Below are 20,945 nucleotides of genomic sequence, written 5' to 3'. Positions count from 1 at the left end.
TAACTTTTGCTTTTCTATGTATTTATTTAACTCACTCACATCTGATACAACCTGTTTGTAGAACAAACGATGTATTCTTCAGCTTTCGATATCTAAAGTCAACTTTCCTCTCAATCGAAGGGCATAAGACCACATAACTATAAATTTCAATAAAAACGAGATAAAAACCGATAGTTTCTTTATCGATTGCTAATTGCATTCAAATCGTAAGACCACATTTGCACGTTCAAATATAAATATTAAATTTTAACACGATATTTATACGAGATAAAATGTATTATTCTACAGACTAAACCAACATATTCTCGATATCCGAATATAATCTGATCACGAAATGTTCGACAAATATTTCTGCTTCTCGGGATAGGATACCCGCAAAAGGAATCGAATTACACAAAATCTTTATGCGCTCCACTTCCGTTTTCTCGCTTTGCGTGATATCTCCACCGTTTGATTCGAATTCGCTAATCGAGTAAATACGACAATTCCTCGGCTAAAAATAAAGATCAGCGAAAGATTCTTCTCGAGCGCGTAGCTCTTTGATCGCAAAGGCACGAAACGATGTTGGAACGAGCACGCAATGCGACACATAGAAAGCTACATTCGCTTTAATCTTGGAATTATCATTCGTCGACTGATTATACAGCCTCATCGTTCGTTTAGCAGCCCAGTTTGTAATTCCGCGATTGAGATGGCATTACAAAAGGGCCATGTTCGATGAAGCATAAAAAGGAACGTCGACGTAATTCGTATTCGTCCCTTGTGAAACATTCCAATCGAAATTACAACGTTCAATAAAATCGTCTCGTCACGAGTCATCGCGCGATTCTCATCGCGCGAATAGCGAAGCCATTCTGATCACCTAATCCAACTCCTTGATTCAAGATAATGATAAACAACGTGCATAATTTGCTTTATTTGACAAGTTTTACATCTGATTCAAATTTTTACGTAATGCAACTTCTATACGCATCATCATATTCTTTATATATAAATTCCTTTTCCCCAAAAGCACTGAATTATATATATTAGTCTATATACCAAAAATCTCTCGCTGGAGATAATTAAATACTTATTCTTAACAGGGCAAACCGCACGCAGTGTACAAGCTTCACTGGTTTCCCGTCAAAATTTCATCATGCGGATATGGGGGCTAAAGTCTCAGATGTGCAGATATAAAAGTGGGCTCCTCACACGAGAGCTAGCAAAGCTATCCCACTCTTGGCACCGTGGTACATCGCCGCGAAGACCCGCACCTCCGCGTAGCCCGAGGCCTTTTGTGCGTCGAGGTGACGGTGAGGGAAACGAGCGCCCTCGCTTCCGGTGTGATCCCCATACATGGTGGCTTGCTGAAAGGACTCTCTCTTTCTCTCTCACTGTTTCGTTTCACCGCAACACTCACCCGTCTTCGTTTTGTTCAGCGGTTTCGTTTTGTTTGTTCAAATGCACTTAAACAGCGTCATTGTCTATTATGCTCCAATGACACTGTTGTACGAATGGCTGGCTGCTCATTGCCTTTTCTGGCGTACCATTTTCTCCGAACATGATTCTTTCTCTCGCCCATGTTCGCTTCTATTTTTCTAAAAATTCGCGTCAGCTGAATTCCTACGTTTCATTCACGCTCGACGGAAATGTCGAGAGAGCAATAAACAAATAAAGAAACAATGGCCGCGCGCTACCATTAGAATTAAATTAATGTTTTAATTAAAATTGTAGCCATTATAACGTGAAAGGCTTCGTTATTCTTTCAGAAGAAGCTTCGCATTTACAATCTAATACCTACGTTTTACGCATCGATACATGATCGATGCATAAAACTAACATATTTTGTATCAGAAGAAAGGTACGATATTCCAAGAGCAATTTTTCATAATATTGTACGTATTTAATAGTATTTAACAGTTACAAAAATTTTGACGTATATTTTGTGTATCTCGATCCATGTATTTTAATGGTATTGATTCTAACGAATAGTATTTTATATTTTTATAAAAACACACACGTTGCCTAAGGTTTAATTCTGCACCTAGTTTAAGCTTTAATATTACAGTTAAAGAGTGTAATTCACGCGATTTATAAAATTATGTTTTAATAACACGCATAAATACTTCTTAAAGCTGATATAAGAACCACTTTTAAAAAATGCTGATCTTTATAGTGCGTGCCAAGAGAAAGTTCGACGAATTAACTTTGTTACAGTCGTGGTGCGATTTAAGAGCCCGATTTGGCTGCACGATTAATTCCAGCTTGGTACGAAGCAATTTCTTAGCGGTCGTGGAACACCCTTTATTACTTTTATCGTGCGTGTAAAAAATACTGAGCAATTAGCGATATGAAGGTCGCACGACCAAGAAATTTTCGACGTTATCGAGAGTTTGCTAAAGCTATAAATAAATACTGTGCGTTTCGCGATCTTCAGACTTCGGTATGACATGTGTAAAGATAATGCAAATAAAAATGTATAATATTATAATTATTTTATAGAATAAATTAGTATGTAGAACATATAATAAAAAAATAATAATTAATCAAAGAAGAAAGAGAGAAAAGACATACTAAATGACCATAGAATCTAATCTAATTAATTTTAAATTAATTTGGCCAATAATATGGCTGCAGTATATATTAATACATTTTATTGTAAAAATGAAAATTTTTACGACCATTATTTTCTATTGTTATATAAAAATTATGTAAATAAAGAACTGTACAATATTGTAAATAAAGAAGTTTGTATTGCTGAGAATAAAATTATAAAGAAAAAAAATATTTTACACTTTACTATCAAGTAAAAATTCTTTAATTCGTTGCGAACAATAGCAGTGCATAATTGCATTTCGCGCATGGTGGCGGATAGGGGCGACCAAGCGCGATTTTCGTTCGTTAACGTAACGCGGGTGCGACGCTTATAAATCAAGCTGGCATACAACTATCGCTACCGTTATATTTCAACAATGACATCGCAACGTCTCCTCAAAGAATACCCAGATCTCTATTTTCAAAGCTGCGGGATCAGCACTGTCCACGCCACGGACGTACGGTCCTCGCTGCTCTCGGCTCTTTCTCTGTTTCTCTTATGCGAGTTTCGCGACAGGCTAAGCGGAAACGTTCGAATTCGTCCGTGTTCAGATTGCTGTTCGTGTGTGTTCGCGGGCACTCCCACATGTGTGCACGTCCGGTTACGCGTATAAATCCGGTCCACCCGCACGTGAAATGTACAGTGAAGCGGAAGTGGCCTCTACGTACCGGCGAACCACCTCCTTCCCTCCTCTCGTCGTCGCACCGCGCGCTACTTCCTTTCCGCTTTCCTCCGCTATTTAGTCCCTCCCTCTCCCTCCCTCTCTCTCTCTCTCTCTCTCTCTCTCTCTCTCTCTCTCTCTCTCTCTCTCTCTCTCTCTCTCTCTCTCTCTCTCTCTCTCTCTCTCTCTCTCTCTCTCTCTCTCTCTCTCTCTCTCTCTCTCTCTCTCTCTCTCTCTCTCTCTCTCTCTCTCTTTCTCTCTCTCTCTCTCGTTCTCTTTCTTGCTTGCCAACTCTTTCGTTTTCTTTCCTGTATATTTTTCATGTCATGTGCTAGTGTGTTTGCGTGCCTAAAAATGTCGCCAACAAACGAACGCGAACGCGAGAAGAGCCGAAGACTATCAGAGCGTTTCGGCGAGCGAGCGATTCAAAGAATCGCGTTGGGCGAATGATGAAAAGTTTCGAGCATGGCGTGCACGCGCGCGCGCGCACACACACATTTCCTTTTACAGTGCAGTTGACGTAGCAGAACGAGACTGTAGTAGTTACAAAATCAAAGGGCCCGCTCTCGCAGTAGCGCGCAGCGGCAATTCCGATTCTTCGAGGTAATTTCCCTCTATTCAGGTGTTCCGCACGATCCCGCACCGCACCGCACCGCACCGCACCACACTGCACCATGCTGTGTCGTACTATCAGCGCCATAGCACACCGCTCGACGATTCCACCATTGCCGACTTTGGTTTCCGGTTTGCCGCCCTTTCTGTGAAGTATTCGTGGCCCTCACGGATCGAAATTTCATTAAACTCCGCGCGCGCGATATTTCCTCGACTACTTCCTACGGTTTTCACGTCAAATTTCCCTCTTCCGTTCCCTCGCTTCTCAAATTATCTGAGAAACGCGAAAAAGGGAAAGTGACACAATTCCAAGGCTAACAAAATAAGGGACAGGGCCGCGGCAAAAGACAACGCTGTCGCGAATCTTGAGTTTCTTAGTAATCAGTTTATTTTCCATGTGCAAACGACGCCGCGCGAAACTTTTGATAGATAAATGACTTACGAAAGAATATAAAGTAGCGTCACTGGTATGCTATTCAAGTCACATCTCTCATTTACATTTCTACGTAGATATGTAATCAAAGATATGATTTTAGATATAACTTGTTGTACGTATCTGTGTGACAAACATAATCTGTTAAAATATAATGCCTACTGATTTACCGACTGGATTGCATACTGTTTTCGTGTTGACCTGACGTCAACAATAAAGATATTTCGTCTAAATAAAAATGGCTAAAGAAAAAAGTATTTTCCGTCAGCAATTTGGAGGTACATTCAGCTAGAGGTAGTACTTAATTAAATAGCACTCATAAATAAGGCCGTGTTCAAAATTATAAACCGCTAATTGTCACAAATAACGTGAGTTTTACTCTTTTTCACTAGTGCGGAAGGTAACAAAAACTCTCGTACATGTTAGAAAATGTACGAAAAAGCGCGATATTTCGCCTTTATTCCTTTCCATAGCTGCGATATTATAGAGTGCATTATTACGACTGTGTTAACATATTCGACGTTGAGGCTTTACATAATTAAAACGACCTATTCCGCAGTTGCTCGTTGACCCCGCGAATTCTCGTCCGGTAAATAGAATAAATATTTTAACGTTAACTAACACCAGCGCACCTGAGTCTAGGTTTCGTTAATAGCACCGTTACAACTGCGAAACTTTTCGTTAAATCGCTGTTCTCGAAATTATCCTATTGTAATAACGATAGAAACCTATAACCTACTGTATCTCTTTTTGGCGCGCTTCTCTCTTTCTTCTTTCGCTATATTTTCCAAGAAGCATGTGGGCTTTTTTTGAGAACCATAATTTTCTTAATTTAAAAGATCTCTTTCTATTCTCGCCTTTCATATATTTCCATTTTTGTATCTGCTTCTTCACAGCTATGCAATGTGGGATTTTCGTTTTCACGGAAGCCCGATTAATCCTGGGAAATCGAAATTTCATTAATCTCAGTCGTTTTCTTTCCTGTTCCTAGTTTCCTTTCCGTCCATTCCCACAGGTGCTCCGGTAAGCAGTACATATATGCATACGTACATTCATATGCCTCTACATATATCCGTACATGTATTATACCCAAGTATGTACATTGGCGCAAATAGCCATGCCGTGTTAGAGAAACCAATGAATAAATAGTTTCAGTTTGATAGAATCGCGATATTCTTCCGAGCGTCGTTCAAATATTCAAAATAATGTTTAAAAGTCGTTTCAATGACTTCATATTATGTATTAAATATCTGGCGTATATTATGTTATTTTGAAAAGAAGTGTATTATTATCCTTAAAATGTATATGTATTTCAGAAGACCATCTCTCAATATAATAAATAGAGAGAGAGAGAGAACTTTAAATGTTAAAATTATAAACTTTAATTCAATATATTTTGTTGTATAATATTTTTTGTAAAATACATGATTAATTAACTAAAGACTTTTGATATTAAAGTTGATGAATAATAAGAGAAAATAAGCTTTAAGAGTCAAACGCGGTTAGCTGTGCGTGAGTTACCATTACATGACATTTAATTAATAATTTTATACAAGTTATAAATCGTATTATATAATCATATTTTAAAATTTATTATAAAATATAATATTTAAATATAAAATATATCATCAAACATAATATAAATTTATTCACAAAAAATTAAAATTTTTGACTGATTTTTTATAAATCTAAATATCCATTTCTAAAAAAGTTTTTTATTCGAAACCTAATGTATGAGAAATTCTTTCAAAAAATTAATATATTCGTTCAAAGATATATTATTTAGCTCAACTAATATCGAATTAAATTTCTCTTCTTTCACCTAACTGAAAATTAAAAAATAATTATTTTTCCTTAAATAAAAGAAGAAGTGTAAAAAGTGCTAAGATATTAACGAACGATCGATTCTGAAAGTTAAGCTATTAATGTTGTCACAGGAGGGTGCTCAAGTTAGGTGCGACTTTTCCCTTAACGTGGATTATCGATGTCCACGTTGCCATAAGTCGAGGCGGTACAGCGAACGCCAGTCTGTCGAAGCTTTATGACACTTCTTCCTACAAGCCGTCGAAGCCGCGTGAATCCCCGGACGGCCATCACTCGCTAAAACCCTTTTTGCCTTCACCGATACAGTCTTTCCCAACCACCAATCAAAAGACGCGATACTAGCAATTTTCTTCAAGTTTCTAGTTTTCAAGGAACTTCTTGAATAACCACGAGGACACTTACTTACGACAAAAAAGTGGCATGATGTGACCTACATACAGAAACCGCTGACGCGCATAATACAAAAGAGATAGTCGTTCAAGGGAAAGAGGAAAAAAGACGAGTAATAACGATAACTTCCGTGTTCTGAAGCATGGATCCTGTGATACGTCTGTATATGCCATTTAAAAAGGCATGTACCATATCACGATCGATTTATCTGAGCCAGAATTATTTAAAATGACGTACAGATATATTTTTCCTGCGTACGAGGATGTAGCAGCGACTTGGAACAAAGTACGTCGTAAAATATACTCTCTCACGCAACGCATGTTTGAAAAATGGATGATCCAGACAGATGGGCTATGGATATCGAAACTGGAAATACAACCGGAAAATGCTTCGACATATTCAAGATAATATTAAGATGGTGTCATATCCGGAAGGAGGATTTCTCTCCTCCATACGAATTATGTGCCCGTGTATCTGTCTTATAAGACGCGTCTGATTCATCTTACACCGCCGATCGAAATTTCATTAATCTCCGGGACGCGCCCTCAACCTGGTTTCTACAGCTGAGGTCTATCTACAGGGTGTACGTGTAAGGAAGATGCTATCTGGAGGTCATCCTTTCTCTCGTCGACGTGATTGCTCTCGTGCACCACTTCGTTTTGCCACCTCCTACCCTCCCTACCTCCCTTCTGTCCCTTCTAAACTATCCCACTTCTACCATCATGGTCTCTTCAAACCTTCATCGTGCTAACGGTGAAGACAAATACTCGCGCGAAATTTCTTATGCAGCCGCCGCGCATACAAATGACGTGTTTAGAGAGCCGACGCCGCTCTGGTGTCTGCTAACTCCGGAGACAGAGAGCTTGTAAGAAATCGGGGAGAGTCTCGTGGATGCGCGGGGCGTTGAGGAAGGATGGGGGAGGACGAAAAAAGACGGGAGTTGAAGGTGCTCTCGAAAGGAAACGAGGCGATGGCGCCTCCTTACCGATTTCGAAGAAACGCGAGGGTGCGGTGGATGAACGTAATCGAGGGATGTCCAGTCGAGTTCGCACGTGCTCTCATTCCGTACCCCGCTGCATGCAACCGGCGCGATTTCTATCAGGACGAAAAGTGTGCCCTCATTTCTGTTACTCTTGCCGTTGCAAGATTGTTGAATGGTAACTTCGTGCGCGACAGGAGGAGATTGTCGATGCCAGCTTCCAAGCGACAACAAATGTGTAAGTATTGAGCGTAAGTATTCAATTTATATAATAGATCCTACGTATGCTCTAATGTTAAAATGTTATGCAATTTAATAAAACCAAAAATAAACGTAAGCTCTTAGAAAAATCAGTTTAGACACGTTTCACTAATTGTAAGAGACAAAAATTACTATTATGATTTTGCGAAATAAAACGAATATTTAAAAAGTCATATAGATATAATTGTAACGAATAGTGACAATCTCTAAAAATGTCAAAGAGAATGGAATAATTTTGTAACACTAAATAGCTCTTAATGTAGATATTTAATATTGGAATAACAAGAGTTTATAGATTTCTTACAAGTAAAACGAGATATTCCGTCAATTGAGAACAACTTTGAATTTATATGAGTCCTATGAAAACTTGATTCGACATTGAAAATAAGAGAGTTCTTTTAAGAATTCATTATATCATGCCTACTCTCATTCGAAACAGCATAGCAGAAATATGATAAAACAGAGAAACTTATGAAGAATACATTGCAAGGCAATTTTTTTTTAGAAAAGCGGCCGATTTCGTACAAAAGTAAATACGCATTTTCCAACTACTGCGACACAAAGAAAGCGGTGCAGTCTGTTTACATCATGTTGCATCGGCGAACTCGCGACGAACTTCTCTCTAACTTGATAACAACCTCGCTCGTTCTGCTTGCGCGAAGTTTGACGAAAGAAGCCCGGTCTATTCGCTTGGATCAAGTTTGTCGGCTCGCGCCGCTCGTTTGACACAAATTGTTGCTAAAACGAAGTTCTCGTATTTTTCCGCTTCCGTTGATCGCATCCGGTTGCATTCGAGATGTAACATCGTTCGGCGATATCTGATTAAAATTTTATATATGACTATCCCCGTGCACGAAAGGCATAAAAACGATTTATTTTATATTTAATTGTTCTGACTTATCGTCTCTAACCATTTTCGATAACTTCGAAGACACTTAGTCGACTTGCGCGTACTTTAAGAAGCACACGAAACATGTCGATGATATTACAGATAATGGATATTTAATGAAAAGTTTTTAAGGAGTTAAAAACTTCGTAGACATTGTACGTGATATACAGATATACACGATGAATGTGTATATCCTTTCATTTTCATAATATCTTGGTTGAAATTGTACGCTCTATTTTATTAGAACACGGAATTCGGAACACGTGTACGTATGTACCAATTTCACAGCGCAGAATTTACGTCGGAAAAAAGCCGGAACTTCGCTTTAAGACCTCCTTATTCACCGCGTACATTTCGCTAAAAGGCAAAAATTTGCCACTAACATAAGAAATGTTGTATGTATGTACTTGCCATGTTCTGTCTTCGGTTGAAAGTTCGTGGGCGCTCCATTCATCCTCCCGAAGCCCTTGTTTGGAACGATCAACGAAGATGCATGTGCCACGCGCGCCGAAAATTTCTTATCGTGTATTTCCCTCTCGACGAGCAAAGTTATTTGTTTAGATAACCGGCACCACATATAAATGACTCGCTTGTCCAAATCATAAATTTCGAGAGAGAAGCTCGCGTTTTCATTAGAAAACTCGACCATACTAAAAACAGCACACGTTCAATAACAACTCATATCTACAGTATCCAATTTTCTTCATATCGATATTTTATATAATTATAGTCTTATTATACATTAAATAAATATAATTTCTGCGTGAAATATAAACAACTTTTCTATACATTTGAAGAAACCACATATTAATCTTTAAATTACTATGTTGAAGCAAAATTGAATTTATCAATTTATTACGTTACTAAATATCTTTATTATTTTCTATACGCAATGTATAATTTTTCTACATTTGGTATAGAGGCAAAATATAATGAAAAATAATATGGACGTTGCCTTTCAAATTGTAAATGTACATAAATTAAAACGTTATTCATTTATATTCGAATCAAATTGATTCCATTGTAACAGTTACCTATATTACAACCATAGTAATTGAGATTTAAATATGCGTACGCGACTATAAATCGTTTATATATGTTATAAAAGAATTCCTGCAGAGAGAGATAGAAAGAGAGAAAGAGAGAGTGAAAGAGGGAGAAGGGGAAAGAGAAAGAGCTTTAGTTAAAAATATTATTCGCGAATTTGAATATTGTCGCGTTGCATTGTATGACAGTTTGTTCATTTTATATCAATTTCATTAAACCTACAAACTCCGTGTGCATTGCCCGTGTCGCTTTTCACGAATTTTAAAAGTCAATGAAAAGGCAGTAACATGTAGTCACTGCAACGCACAGCCGGAAAACATATTATAACTCAAGTATTCAAATGTACACGTGGTAACGGTATGCATAATACATCGCTCGACGTGATATCGACCGAAAATCGGTCTTCCCTCAATTTAAGGTTTTATATATAAAACACGACCGTGTTAAAAACTCGACATTACTTCGCAAGCTCGTCACCGATGCCCGTGATTCCGCCATTGAAATCTGCCGTCGAAATGCGGGGGTCTGTGCGATGCGATTTATCAATTAACTGCTCGATCGAACGAATCGCTAGCCTGGCTTTTTTGCCGTAGCTTATACGGCACCAATTATCGATTTCGGAGGGGGAAAAAAATACCGAACCGCTTTTTCGACGACTCGCGCGCGTGCAGTTAAAACGACCGACTGCACCGCGAAAAACCGCCTCGGAATTTCGGTCCGGTCTCGCATCACTTGGCAGCCACATGCCGTGTGCCTCTTGCCACAGATTACTTCCGCAGATTCTACGAATCGTTAATTTCTTTTTCAAGTTCCACTCAAACGACGCCGGATTGTTCTTTTTTTTTTTTTTTTTTTTTAGATTGCGGAAATCAGTGCGAGTGGCTATTTTGCTCGTGATGTATTATAAAGCTGAGCTTCTTTTAATTAAATCTTCTTCTAATTATGGACAATTTGTAAAAATATATGCTCGTTACTACATTATAAAATGATTACTGAATTCTTTTTCTGCCTCTACTGCACGATGATAAAATTGCGATAATGAAATTTTCAGTGTTAGGTATTGGTGGACGCAAAGCAACTATATAGTTTCTTCTATTAAAATGGTTAATTAATTATTCGACTTATCGCGTCACTGGGCGAGGAGGTAGGAGATGTGATCAATGTTAAAGAAGCTCGGGAATGGCTGAAAATTGGTAATATCCCAATACTGTGGAGAAATAGAGGGAAGAGAGACGACGTTATTTAACGTCGGCTTAAAAAAAAAAGTACATCGTGTATATCGGGACACTAAAAGGGAAGAAAAAAGTTCCTTTTACGTCGCGGCGATCTAATAACGAGGAAAAACGCCATCAGATTAAATGTGACGCGACGTGGCACATTTAGTAAAATACACCGTGCCCGCTGCATCCACCACACATATGTGCAAACGGCGTAGGACACATACCACGATAATGGAGAAGCATCGCGTGCGAGGTACGCGAGACACAAATATTTGCGCGAACCCAACGCTCCATCTAAATATGATCAGCACTGATGCATGAGCATTCTGACGTATTACATGCTGTTTCCTCGGAGTTCAGAAATGCGCGGGCCGGCGAAACCCGCACGCCATTCCATTGCGTTATTATTATCGGCGAGACGCGCGAGCGCAGAAACGCTAAACGTTTAGCATTCTTTTATTTAATTTTCGTTCCTCTTTTTCTCCTCGCGTGATTGACGCTCGCATGCGTGCCGTGCATTTCGCATTATTCTCCAAGATGTGCTCTCCAAGATTTATATACGCAATCTCTCTCGAGCGTTACGACTTACGACACCCGCCGGCAGTACGGCAAATAACATTCATTCGAATGCTCTTGTCAAATTCCAGCAATATTAGTTAAGTCCGAAACAAACGTTTGTAATACCCCCGAGAGTATCGCGACTCACAAGCGTATCACAGCAACGTTTCGTGATTTAGATTGCGCGCGGTAGTCGGTGATACGTCGTAATATTACGCGATAATGGAATAAGTCGGCATTTCCGGCGGCGTCTACGAGAACATGATCCAAACATTACCCGTCGCTGCTTCAACCATCTCGATTGCTTGCGTCACGCGCGTGCCGAATAATGACATTTGCTGTCAGCACGCACTGGCGCATCGCACGGAATGTTCGCGACCGCGAAATTTCGCGGTCGAATTATCGGCATAATTCATAATTAGCATCTTGATACCGCAGAATTTACGCGTGTTATGCATGTACGCGTGTTACCGTACCGTGCTGCAATGGTATAACCAATTGTCATAAACTCGTGCAAGATATGTGTAATAAATAAAATTACTTGAAATTTGATGCAATAAATGTGATTTTTCCAATGACGCAATTAATAAAACACATTTTTTGACAATTTCACGATAACTGTTAAATTGATTTAAAAAAATGGAGCTAAAGAGTGCAGCTGAAATAATGAATCTGCAGCTAATACGTGTATTATATGATACGATACAATGATATCATCGTTATTGCTAAATTATTAATTGTCATTGTCATCGTGATATTATGAAATTAATAGTCGCCATCTTTTTAACGATATTATAGTAAATATTAATTTCGGCATATATGTTTACAAGTGGAAAATATAGTTTTCTGCATATTTTCAGGGTGAATTTTAAGCTAATTGAAAAATATTGCAGAGTTGCACTCAACCCACTCACTATTACTTCAATTGACTCTAATCAAAATACTTTTCGGATGAATGCACCGCTATAGACACGATGCTCGTTATGATCGTTATGATGCACTTCGACTGCGCTTGTACAATCGGAAGCATTAATGCCGTCCGGTACCGCCGTATTCACAAAGAGACTTTATAACATGCGATTCACTGATACTTTTCGTTCTTTCATAAAACAAAGTATTTGAGCTATATTATTAGTTATGCATTAAAAGACAAATAAGTTTCTTAAATTACAGAGAAATACGTGCAAGCGTATATCGACATTAATGCTCTCCGTTATGTATATTCAACAATAATGTACAACTAAGAGATCCTGAAATACCATTGTTATTAAATTTCTCTCGACCATAAATCACCAACACGAAATAACTTTTGACTTATGCTAGATACGGAGTCCCGAATACCTCCGTTACCTCAAGAGATTGCGATTACGTAGATAACAGTGCTCGCCTTTGCGGATGCTACTCGAATCTGACCGAAAATCTTGAAAGCGCGCTGGTTCCTAAAGTTCGCGAAACGTAGCCGTAGCTATCAACGAAACTGAAATTTAATCTCCCCTGGTTATCAAGCGTATGTAATAGAGTAGTGAAATTGTTCTTGCATCCCGTTTTTCGACAGGTTCCACTTCGATTCGCTGTTAATAACTCAAACTCGCAAGTGCCTCGATTACCCGGTTTGATTTAACGAAAAAGTTTTATGCGCTAAAAGAGAAAAGATTTATCGCACTTTCCCGCAACGCTCGGGAACTTCGCGACGAAGCGGGCGTTGCATGACACGTACAACAGCGTCGATAAGCAATAAAAAAGACTACCTCGTTTTATGCCCTATAAAGGATTATCGATTTTTCTTGAAAATGCTCGGGTACGTGCGGGTCGGACCTCGGATACGCGAGGACAGGCGTGTATGAAAGCAAAGTTAGACTTCAAATTCTCACTCCCAGTTCCAGGACACGGGGTCTTTCGGACATTATAATTGTAAAGCACACTCGTGCGAATCGTCCGACGAGCGTCATCGTGTTCCCGAGTCAGCCTGTAATTTTCGGACCTCAAACGAGAACGAAGCGGAACAATCACTGACGACCATCGTCGTCGTCGGCGAAACTCGTCGTCGTTAGTACGTGAAGGCGAATTATCACTCCGGGTCACTCCTGGCAGAAACGTACGCGAAATCAACTGACAATATGTAAAGTAACAATAGTACAGACAATTTATTAACAACCGATAAATTATCGCAAACATTGCGTAGCGCATCAAGAGACGATACGACGAACCAATACGCTTTATTCCGCACGGGAAATATTTGTCGCTTTCCAATAATCGAGAATAATCGAGTTCGCTCGTAATTATTGTCGCGAAGTCGATTTATCACCCACCCACTCGCCAGACCTCGGCACGCCCGTTCTCGTGTCGCATTTTTTTCGCGCCGACTCCGGAATAACAACCGCGGCAAGAGGCGGCTATTTTTCGAAACTCTTTCGCCGCATCTCCGAGCGTGCACGCTGCAAAAACAGGCGAAAAAAAACGAGGAAAAAAGACAACACGTCCGTCGAAAAGGGAACTTCATCAGCGGTCGCACGGAGCGCGGCGATTGAGAGATTTTTACGCGTTCGCACTCGCACTTGTATAGTTGACGAATACAACCCTCGAGCGATTATTTCTGCGAGCCCGCAGGCACAGAGACTCGACTCGAAATTGGTAGAATCCATTCGACGAACAAATCGCGGATTTGATGCTTTGAGGAGACGCGTCGATGCTACTACTGACTCAGCGTCGGAGTTATCAACTTTCGAAAACGGGATTGGGATGCAAACAGAACAAAATTAAAGTGCTTTAGAATTCCGTTATAATATCCTAACGAACGAGAAACGAACGAAAACACTGGAAAGAATTCTAAAAAATAGTTGTTTGAATCACGACTAAAGAAATAATTTATTGATTACAACTGGTTACGATTAATCACTACGATCATTATATAACAAAACAAAACGCAGTTAATAGCATTTCGTAAAAAATTTTAAAAATTATTGTTCAAATTTCCATCATCCCGCGATTCGCGAAAACTTTTTCCACGACAAGACCGTACAGCTAGTACTAATTATGCTATTGATAATGCTCTTTCCTTCTCTGCCGACTATTTCCGAAATTTTATATTTTTTTCGATTAAAGCAGACGTGAATTTCTAGTTATAACTAAAACACGCATATATGAATATAAATTAGTTTAGATTCTCATGAAAGTTCCTTTGGTGAGAAATATTAATATTTAATTAGATATTTTTCAATTTACGGTAACAAAAGATAAATCACGATTTATGAATAGTAGCAGGAGTCTTCAACATGAATATATTATACAAATTCGCATATATATGAATATTCCAATTTTCCATACGCCCCAGAATTACGTTTTCAATAACAGCTGCATGGCCAAACGTTTATTAAACGTTACATGAATATGTGCAGCATTTGCGCAACACTGTATATTTTTGAGCATTTAATAACTTTCATAAACATTCCTATATATCGAAAACCAGTATTTTTAATCTTTCCAGTTTTAACCCTCTCGTTTTCGAGACAAATACTTATATTTTCATACTTACTTTCATACATCTACAAAAAGATTGCTAACAAAACGAAATTCTTTCTCTCTATTCTTTGGAAAACACAGAGGGATTGCAGTTGCGTACTCTTTATATATATTTCTCGCAACTCTCACGCTTCCGCTGCTTCCTCATTCTTTTTCTCGCGGAATTTTTCTCTCCAAGAAAAAGATCCAAAAGAAGGGAAGAGCATTGCGATTAAAAAGTATCGCGTACGGAAGCGCCCCCGTCACAAGATCTCTGATGTCCGCGGTTACCTTTGAGTCATAACGACGTAATTTCTATTCATGATCCGTCTAATGAAAATATAATCGCGTCGGCTATATATTTGCATCAGCGCGAGTGCCGCTTTATACCGGATCCGCTGCTTCTCCATTTCGTTACATGGAAAAGTACATATGGGTTAAGGGGTAGACATAGCGCTTGACGTTATGAACTACGCGCTTGCTTTATGTGCTAAGAATGTATGTAGTGCGAGAAATGCGACGAGATATGTGTCGCAACTTATTAATGGATCAATGAATCGTACTCTATCCCACGATAAATAAACTGAAAGACAGCATGTATTTTTTGTGATCGTGCTGCGCGTTCAAAATTGCTAGTAATAAAAATGATATAAAATAGTTGTAAGTCTATTCTTAAACATTCGCTTTAAGCCGAACATTCTTAAATATTCTCTCATTAACAAATTTAATATTTTATTATAGTGAAATTGCTTTAAAATATAATTAAAGATTTTTTAGATAAAACACTAATACCTTTTTGTTGAAATAAAATAATTACACAAAGTTTGATAATTGAAAATGACATAATTATTAAAATATTTATCCTGTTTTGAAACAAATTAGATATTATTTCTTTTCTTACAGTTGTCGGACACGAGGATATAATCTTCATATTTGTTAAAGTATCATTAGGACTATGCTACTGAATTATTCCTGATAAGAGCGAATGTAATTCTTCTTAGTCATATCAGCGCGAATATCGTCAGAGTATAGAAAAATAATTCAATTCTGATGATGAAAAGGAATGGTGTTGCAGATTTAACAGATTAACGCGCTAGTAACGAGTTTTAAATTGCAATCGCGCGACAGTCCCACGTTTAGATCGCGATCGCGATCGCGCTTCGCGGACACTTTGTCATGTGTTTGTCCTTCTCGCATGGAGATTGGCGAAACGTGAAATTATTGTTCGATAACACTTACTCCGGCTATTCGAGGAGCGTCAACAACGCGATAGAAAGAAAAACGTAGGGGAAAAAAGTGGGTCGTGCGTATAATCGCGATTTGCAGCGGTTATAGTACTCGGTGCGGTGGGCGGATATACTCCGTTGATGCGGAAAACCAGATGGAATTGGTAAAACAGCGTGTTCGATTTCTCACGGGCGCGATGACGATTCGGAGTGTCGCGCAGACATTCGCGGAGCCACTTTGTCAATCCGTTATCGCGCGAATCGAATCCATGATAATGGAGCATCGACGTAAACGGATCAAACGAAGGTAATCCGGGATCGGCCGGTCGCTTGCGGAACCGCTCGACTTAAATTCGACGGTTTCTCTCGTCGCTTCGCCGAACGAAACTTTTGCGAGGACGTTTCGCTTTCTATTAACATGATTTCGTCGAGGACTCTCCGGTGAGAAGGAGTTTGATATCGTTCTTCGTTCTTCGATACACGAACGCAAGATCGCACTTAATCTTTTAAGACCAGCCGCACGAACGCAAACGGTCTGAACGCGACGCGTTCACAATTCCGTCGATGCGGAACAAAGCGGTCGCGATAATGGAGCATCCATGTAAACCGATCGGCTTTCGATATAATCGGGCTTGCGTTGAGAAGCATCCGAAGCTTCGAATATTCGCCGCCTCTGGACCGCGGAGACGCACGACGTAAATAGGGACTTTTTTGCAGCAGCATCTCGTTTGATCATGCTGTAATTGCACGTGCAAATTACAAGCGGCTGCCTGTAGAGAGCGTGTTTAAAGTTGCCCGAGGCAAATATTATTTTCGCCGGTAAACAGCGAAGAGCTGTGCAACAATGCAACAGTGCAACAATGCGGCGTTTGTTGTCGTTTGTGGTGTGCATCAAAATATAAATACTAAATCGCGCGCTAAACCGATTTTGAAATTCGCGAAGCCACGGACGGCTACACTACCATAAACAGTTGTTTTATTCGCGAATAAAAAAATTTTGCTCGTCACGCTGTTCAGATCTACCTTTGGAGATACATAATTTTCGCTGACCTGAACATTTCCGCGGAAATAGTGATTGTCACAATATAGTCACAATGAAATTAAAAAACAATTGAAATTAGAGAAAAACTCCAAGCAGCAATTTTGTTATTATTATATACAGAACTTTAGAATATGCTTCTATTTGAAAGAAGATTGTTAATTATCCACTCTCTTTTATACAATATGTTTTTCCACAGGCTTTTATCGCCAATATTTTAAACTTTGATTTTAGTTAAATCTATTTGAACAATTTTATAAATGATCACATATTTAAATATGGTTATATTCAAATAAATGTTCGAATAAATTTTTGTATACATGTCGAATTTTTTTTTAATATTTGCCATATGTATGTGACTGTACTATCTAGCGGAATATTTTCCGCGCTTTTGCCATGTATATGCGATACAGATGGTCGATTGTCCGACATTTTCGAAACGCTCGCTAATCCAGCGGGCGATAATGGAGCACCAATGTAAACGGATCAGCCGACGATAATCCGCGGCCGATCCGATTCGTACACAGAAGAACTTCGACTAGTACGATCGTCGGAATGTGGGCCAGCTTCGGCCATGAAACACAGTTCGATAACGGCGCGCACCGTGATCTACACCAGGTCCGGTGCTATCGCCGTGAGACAACTCGTTTATCATAGCACAACTACAGCTCTCCAGTTAGCGAACGAAAAATATAAAGAAACTGCGCATTCTTTTCTATTCTCTTAGCCAACATATCTCTGGAATTCTGAGATACTTTCATCGATGAAAATTGCATGTATCGTTACATTATGCAATTATTGTGTAGGTAACAAAAGATATTCGCTACTTATTTCGTTATAATAATTATTTATATCGAGTTAGTCGAACGGAAAGAAGTGATAAATGATAATTATAATAAATAATAAATATTTTAATTAGTCAATTTGCAATCTGAATTTTGGAGGGAGAATCGTCTGGATCCTGTTTATGTGAGAATTAACATGGTTAAAATAAAGATTAACATATTTCGCGAATTTCAATATTAATCTTTCCCCAATTATACAGTAACTTTTTAGTATCGTAAATCATACGGCATATTGTGTATGTAAATTCTTGGAGAATTAACATAACAATGCAAGTATGATGCGAGGGTGTAAGTAAATTATTCGTAAATTAATTCATTTTACACGCTCTTTCACGGAGGAAAATTCTACAGATTTTTCCTACAACAATGTAAATGCGAAATTAATTGATTATCGTAAATTTAACGTCAATTTCACAACTTTTTAAATACACGTTCAATTTTCGTCGAGGCATCAAACGAGAATCTTTGCTAAAAGGTGATAACAGAAGCGTAGGTCAGAATCATCACAAAGGGCAATCCGATAACGTATGGCGCGATCGAGAATAGTTCTGTTCAAAGTGGTCTGACCATTGTTATCGCGACGAAACATCCCGTTTTCCCTAAGGGATTTGCCCCCCCCCCCCCTTTGATGGTCATCGGGTTTGCAAAGCGGAAGCAATAAGAACTTCTATTCTCTTCCTATCGCCACTCCCATCCATTTTCTTTCTCGCTTACAAAAGCCATGTACAGTTAGGGAAACTTTTTTGCTTGAAATACAAATTACTGGTCGCCACTTTATAACGAGAAACAATAACAAACACCCTTAAAAGCGTAAATGCGGGATCAATTTACGCCGTATAATATTTATGTGGACATTCATAATCGAAAATTACCGCATTTATTTCTTTATGTAAACAGTATTACGCGCAAAATATATTTTGTATTACACGTGCATGGAAAGTAGCACTTTCCGTGTGTGTTTTCTGTGCGGAAAGTAACGATTTGCCAACATCTACCTACAAAATATTCCACACGTCATATCCAAAGTCATAGTCAACGGGAAAACCGTGCGCTAAGACTCATAGCGCACGGGTTCAAGCCATACCTAACGGGTATCAACGCCATCTCGCAGCGCACACAGAAAACAACTACCGAAAATACCGCCACTTCGCCTCTTCCCAACACACACCTAACCTAACAGCTACTCATATGTCACTCTACTGTACATACTTGTACGCGCAACTCACATAGTCAATGTGAGTTGCGAAAACACTTGCATGTTTTTCGCAAGTGAAAAAAATGGATATTATCCCAGAAACCGATAGCGACAACGAACTCACGCCTCCAGAAATAATAGAAAGTGCCAAAACCGTAGTGCAAAATTTATTGCCACCAAAATCAAAAGAAAAATATATGATAACCTACAACAAATTTATGCAGTGGAAAGCTGAAAAAAAAAACGAAATCTATGTCTGAACATACACTATTGGCATATTTCAAGGAGCTGTCAAAATCTCAAAAGCCATCTACTATGTGGGGAATTTACTCGATGCTGAAAGCCACCATCAAAATCAACAATGATATTGACATCTATAAATATAACACACTCATTGCGTTTCTTAAAAGACAGGCTAAAGGATTTCAATCAAAAAAATCAAACATTTTGACACCAGAGCAAATTAAAAAATTTATAGATGAAGCTCCCGATGACACATACTTAGCTACAAAGGTAAATATCAAATATAAAATAAAAATAAATTATCGCATAATAACTCAATCATTAAATATAATTAGAAATATACAAATAAATAATAAAGACTTTACACATTATATACACGCATACTCAACTTTATACATTACTTACATGTATATACTTAACTATTTACAGCTAGCTACCATCTTTGGAATATGTGGCGCATGTAGAAGAGAGGAACTGACTAAAATAAATATCCAAGATATTGAAGACAAGCAATCTATATTGCTAATTAAAATTCCAATAACAAAAAATAATAAACCCAGAAGCTTTGTAGTCACCGAAGAATTCTACAGTGTATATAAAAAATATATATCTCTCAGGCCAAAGAACGTTCAAACTTCAAGATTCTTCTTGAATTACCAAAAGGGAAAATGCACCCACCAACCAATAGGAATAAATAAATTTGGCAGGATGCCAGCCATCATCGCAAAGTATCTCAACCTATCAGATCCTGATTCTTACACTGGTCACACCTTTCGTCGCACTTCTGCCACGCTCTTAGCAGACTCTGGAGCAGATATCTTAACACTAAAACGCCACGGTGGCTGGAAATCCAACACAGTAGCGGAAGGATACATAGAAGACTCCTTCAACAACAAAAAGAAGATTTGTAATCAAATCACAAGCACAATAGTAAATAACAATTCTGTAAACCAACAAACATCAGAAACAAGTATCGACAAGCCATCAACATCTACAATGTGCAATAACAACAAAGAAAACCAAGAAATAAACTTTAAAACTAACAACAGTCAACTAAATATCAACAAATTAAATGAAACATTGTCAACATGTAAAGCCAAAAATATTACAATAAATATAAACAACTATGCTAATCTGACAATTAAAATACCACCAAATAACGAATAATTTTTCAATCTTATTCTTTTATTCTTTCATTCTTTTATTATCGATGTACGATCTCAATGTTAATTGTGGCAGATTAGTATCACCACAATAATTACATTTTCTTATTTATAAGTATTATTTATCATATATAATCTAGATTTAATACCTTCGTTTTTTCAGTGCAATAAAATTCATTTAATAGTCTATTTTTTATTTCTACTTCTAAAAATGCATATATTAAAAACAATGACATTCTTTATAACAGATGTGTGATTGTAAAATGTTATTATTTTTAGTTTAT

The 20,945-nt window shown here is 38.3% G+C and overlaps 1 protein-coding gene across 1 annotated transcript; it reads left to right on the top strand.

Annotated features, from left to right (window-relative positions):
• Positions 1-18,911: 18,911 nt before the first annotated feature.
• On the top strand, positions 18,912-20,702 carry LOC139778836 (uncharacterized). The gene is made up of 2 exons (XM_071716930.1): positions 18,912-19,768; positions 19,928-20,702. The coding sequence occupies exons 1-2, from the start codon at positions 19,508-19,510 to the stop codon at positions 20,663-20,665; spliced, it is 999 nt and encodes a 332-aa protein (XP_071573031.1). The 5' UTR covers positions 18,912-19,507; the 3' UTR covers positions 20,666-20,702.
• The last annotated feature ends 243 nt before the right edge of the window (positions 20,703-20,945 follow it).

Source organism: Temnothorax nylanderi, unplaced genomic scaffold, assembly GCF_030848795.1.
Source record: "Temnothorax nylanderi isolate EJ_2023f unplaced genomic scaffold, tnyl_v1.0 TNYL_tig0198_pilon, whole genome shotgun sequence".
Lineage (NCBI taxonomy): Eukaryota > Metazoa > Arthropoda > Insecta > Hymenoptera > Formicidae > Temnothorax > Temnothorax nylanderi.
This window is presented reverse-complemented; position numbering and strand designations above follow the sequence as displayed.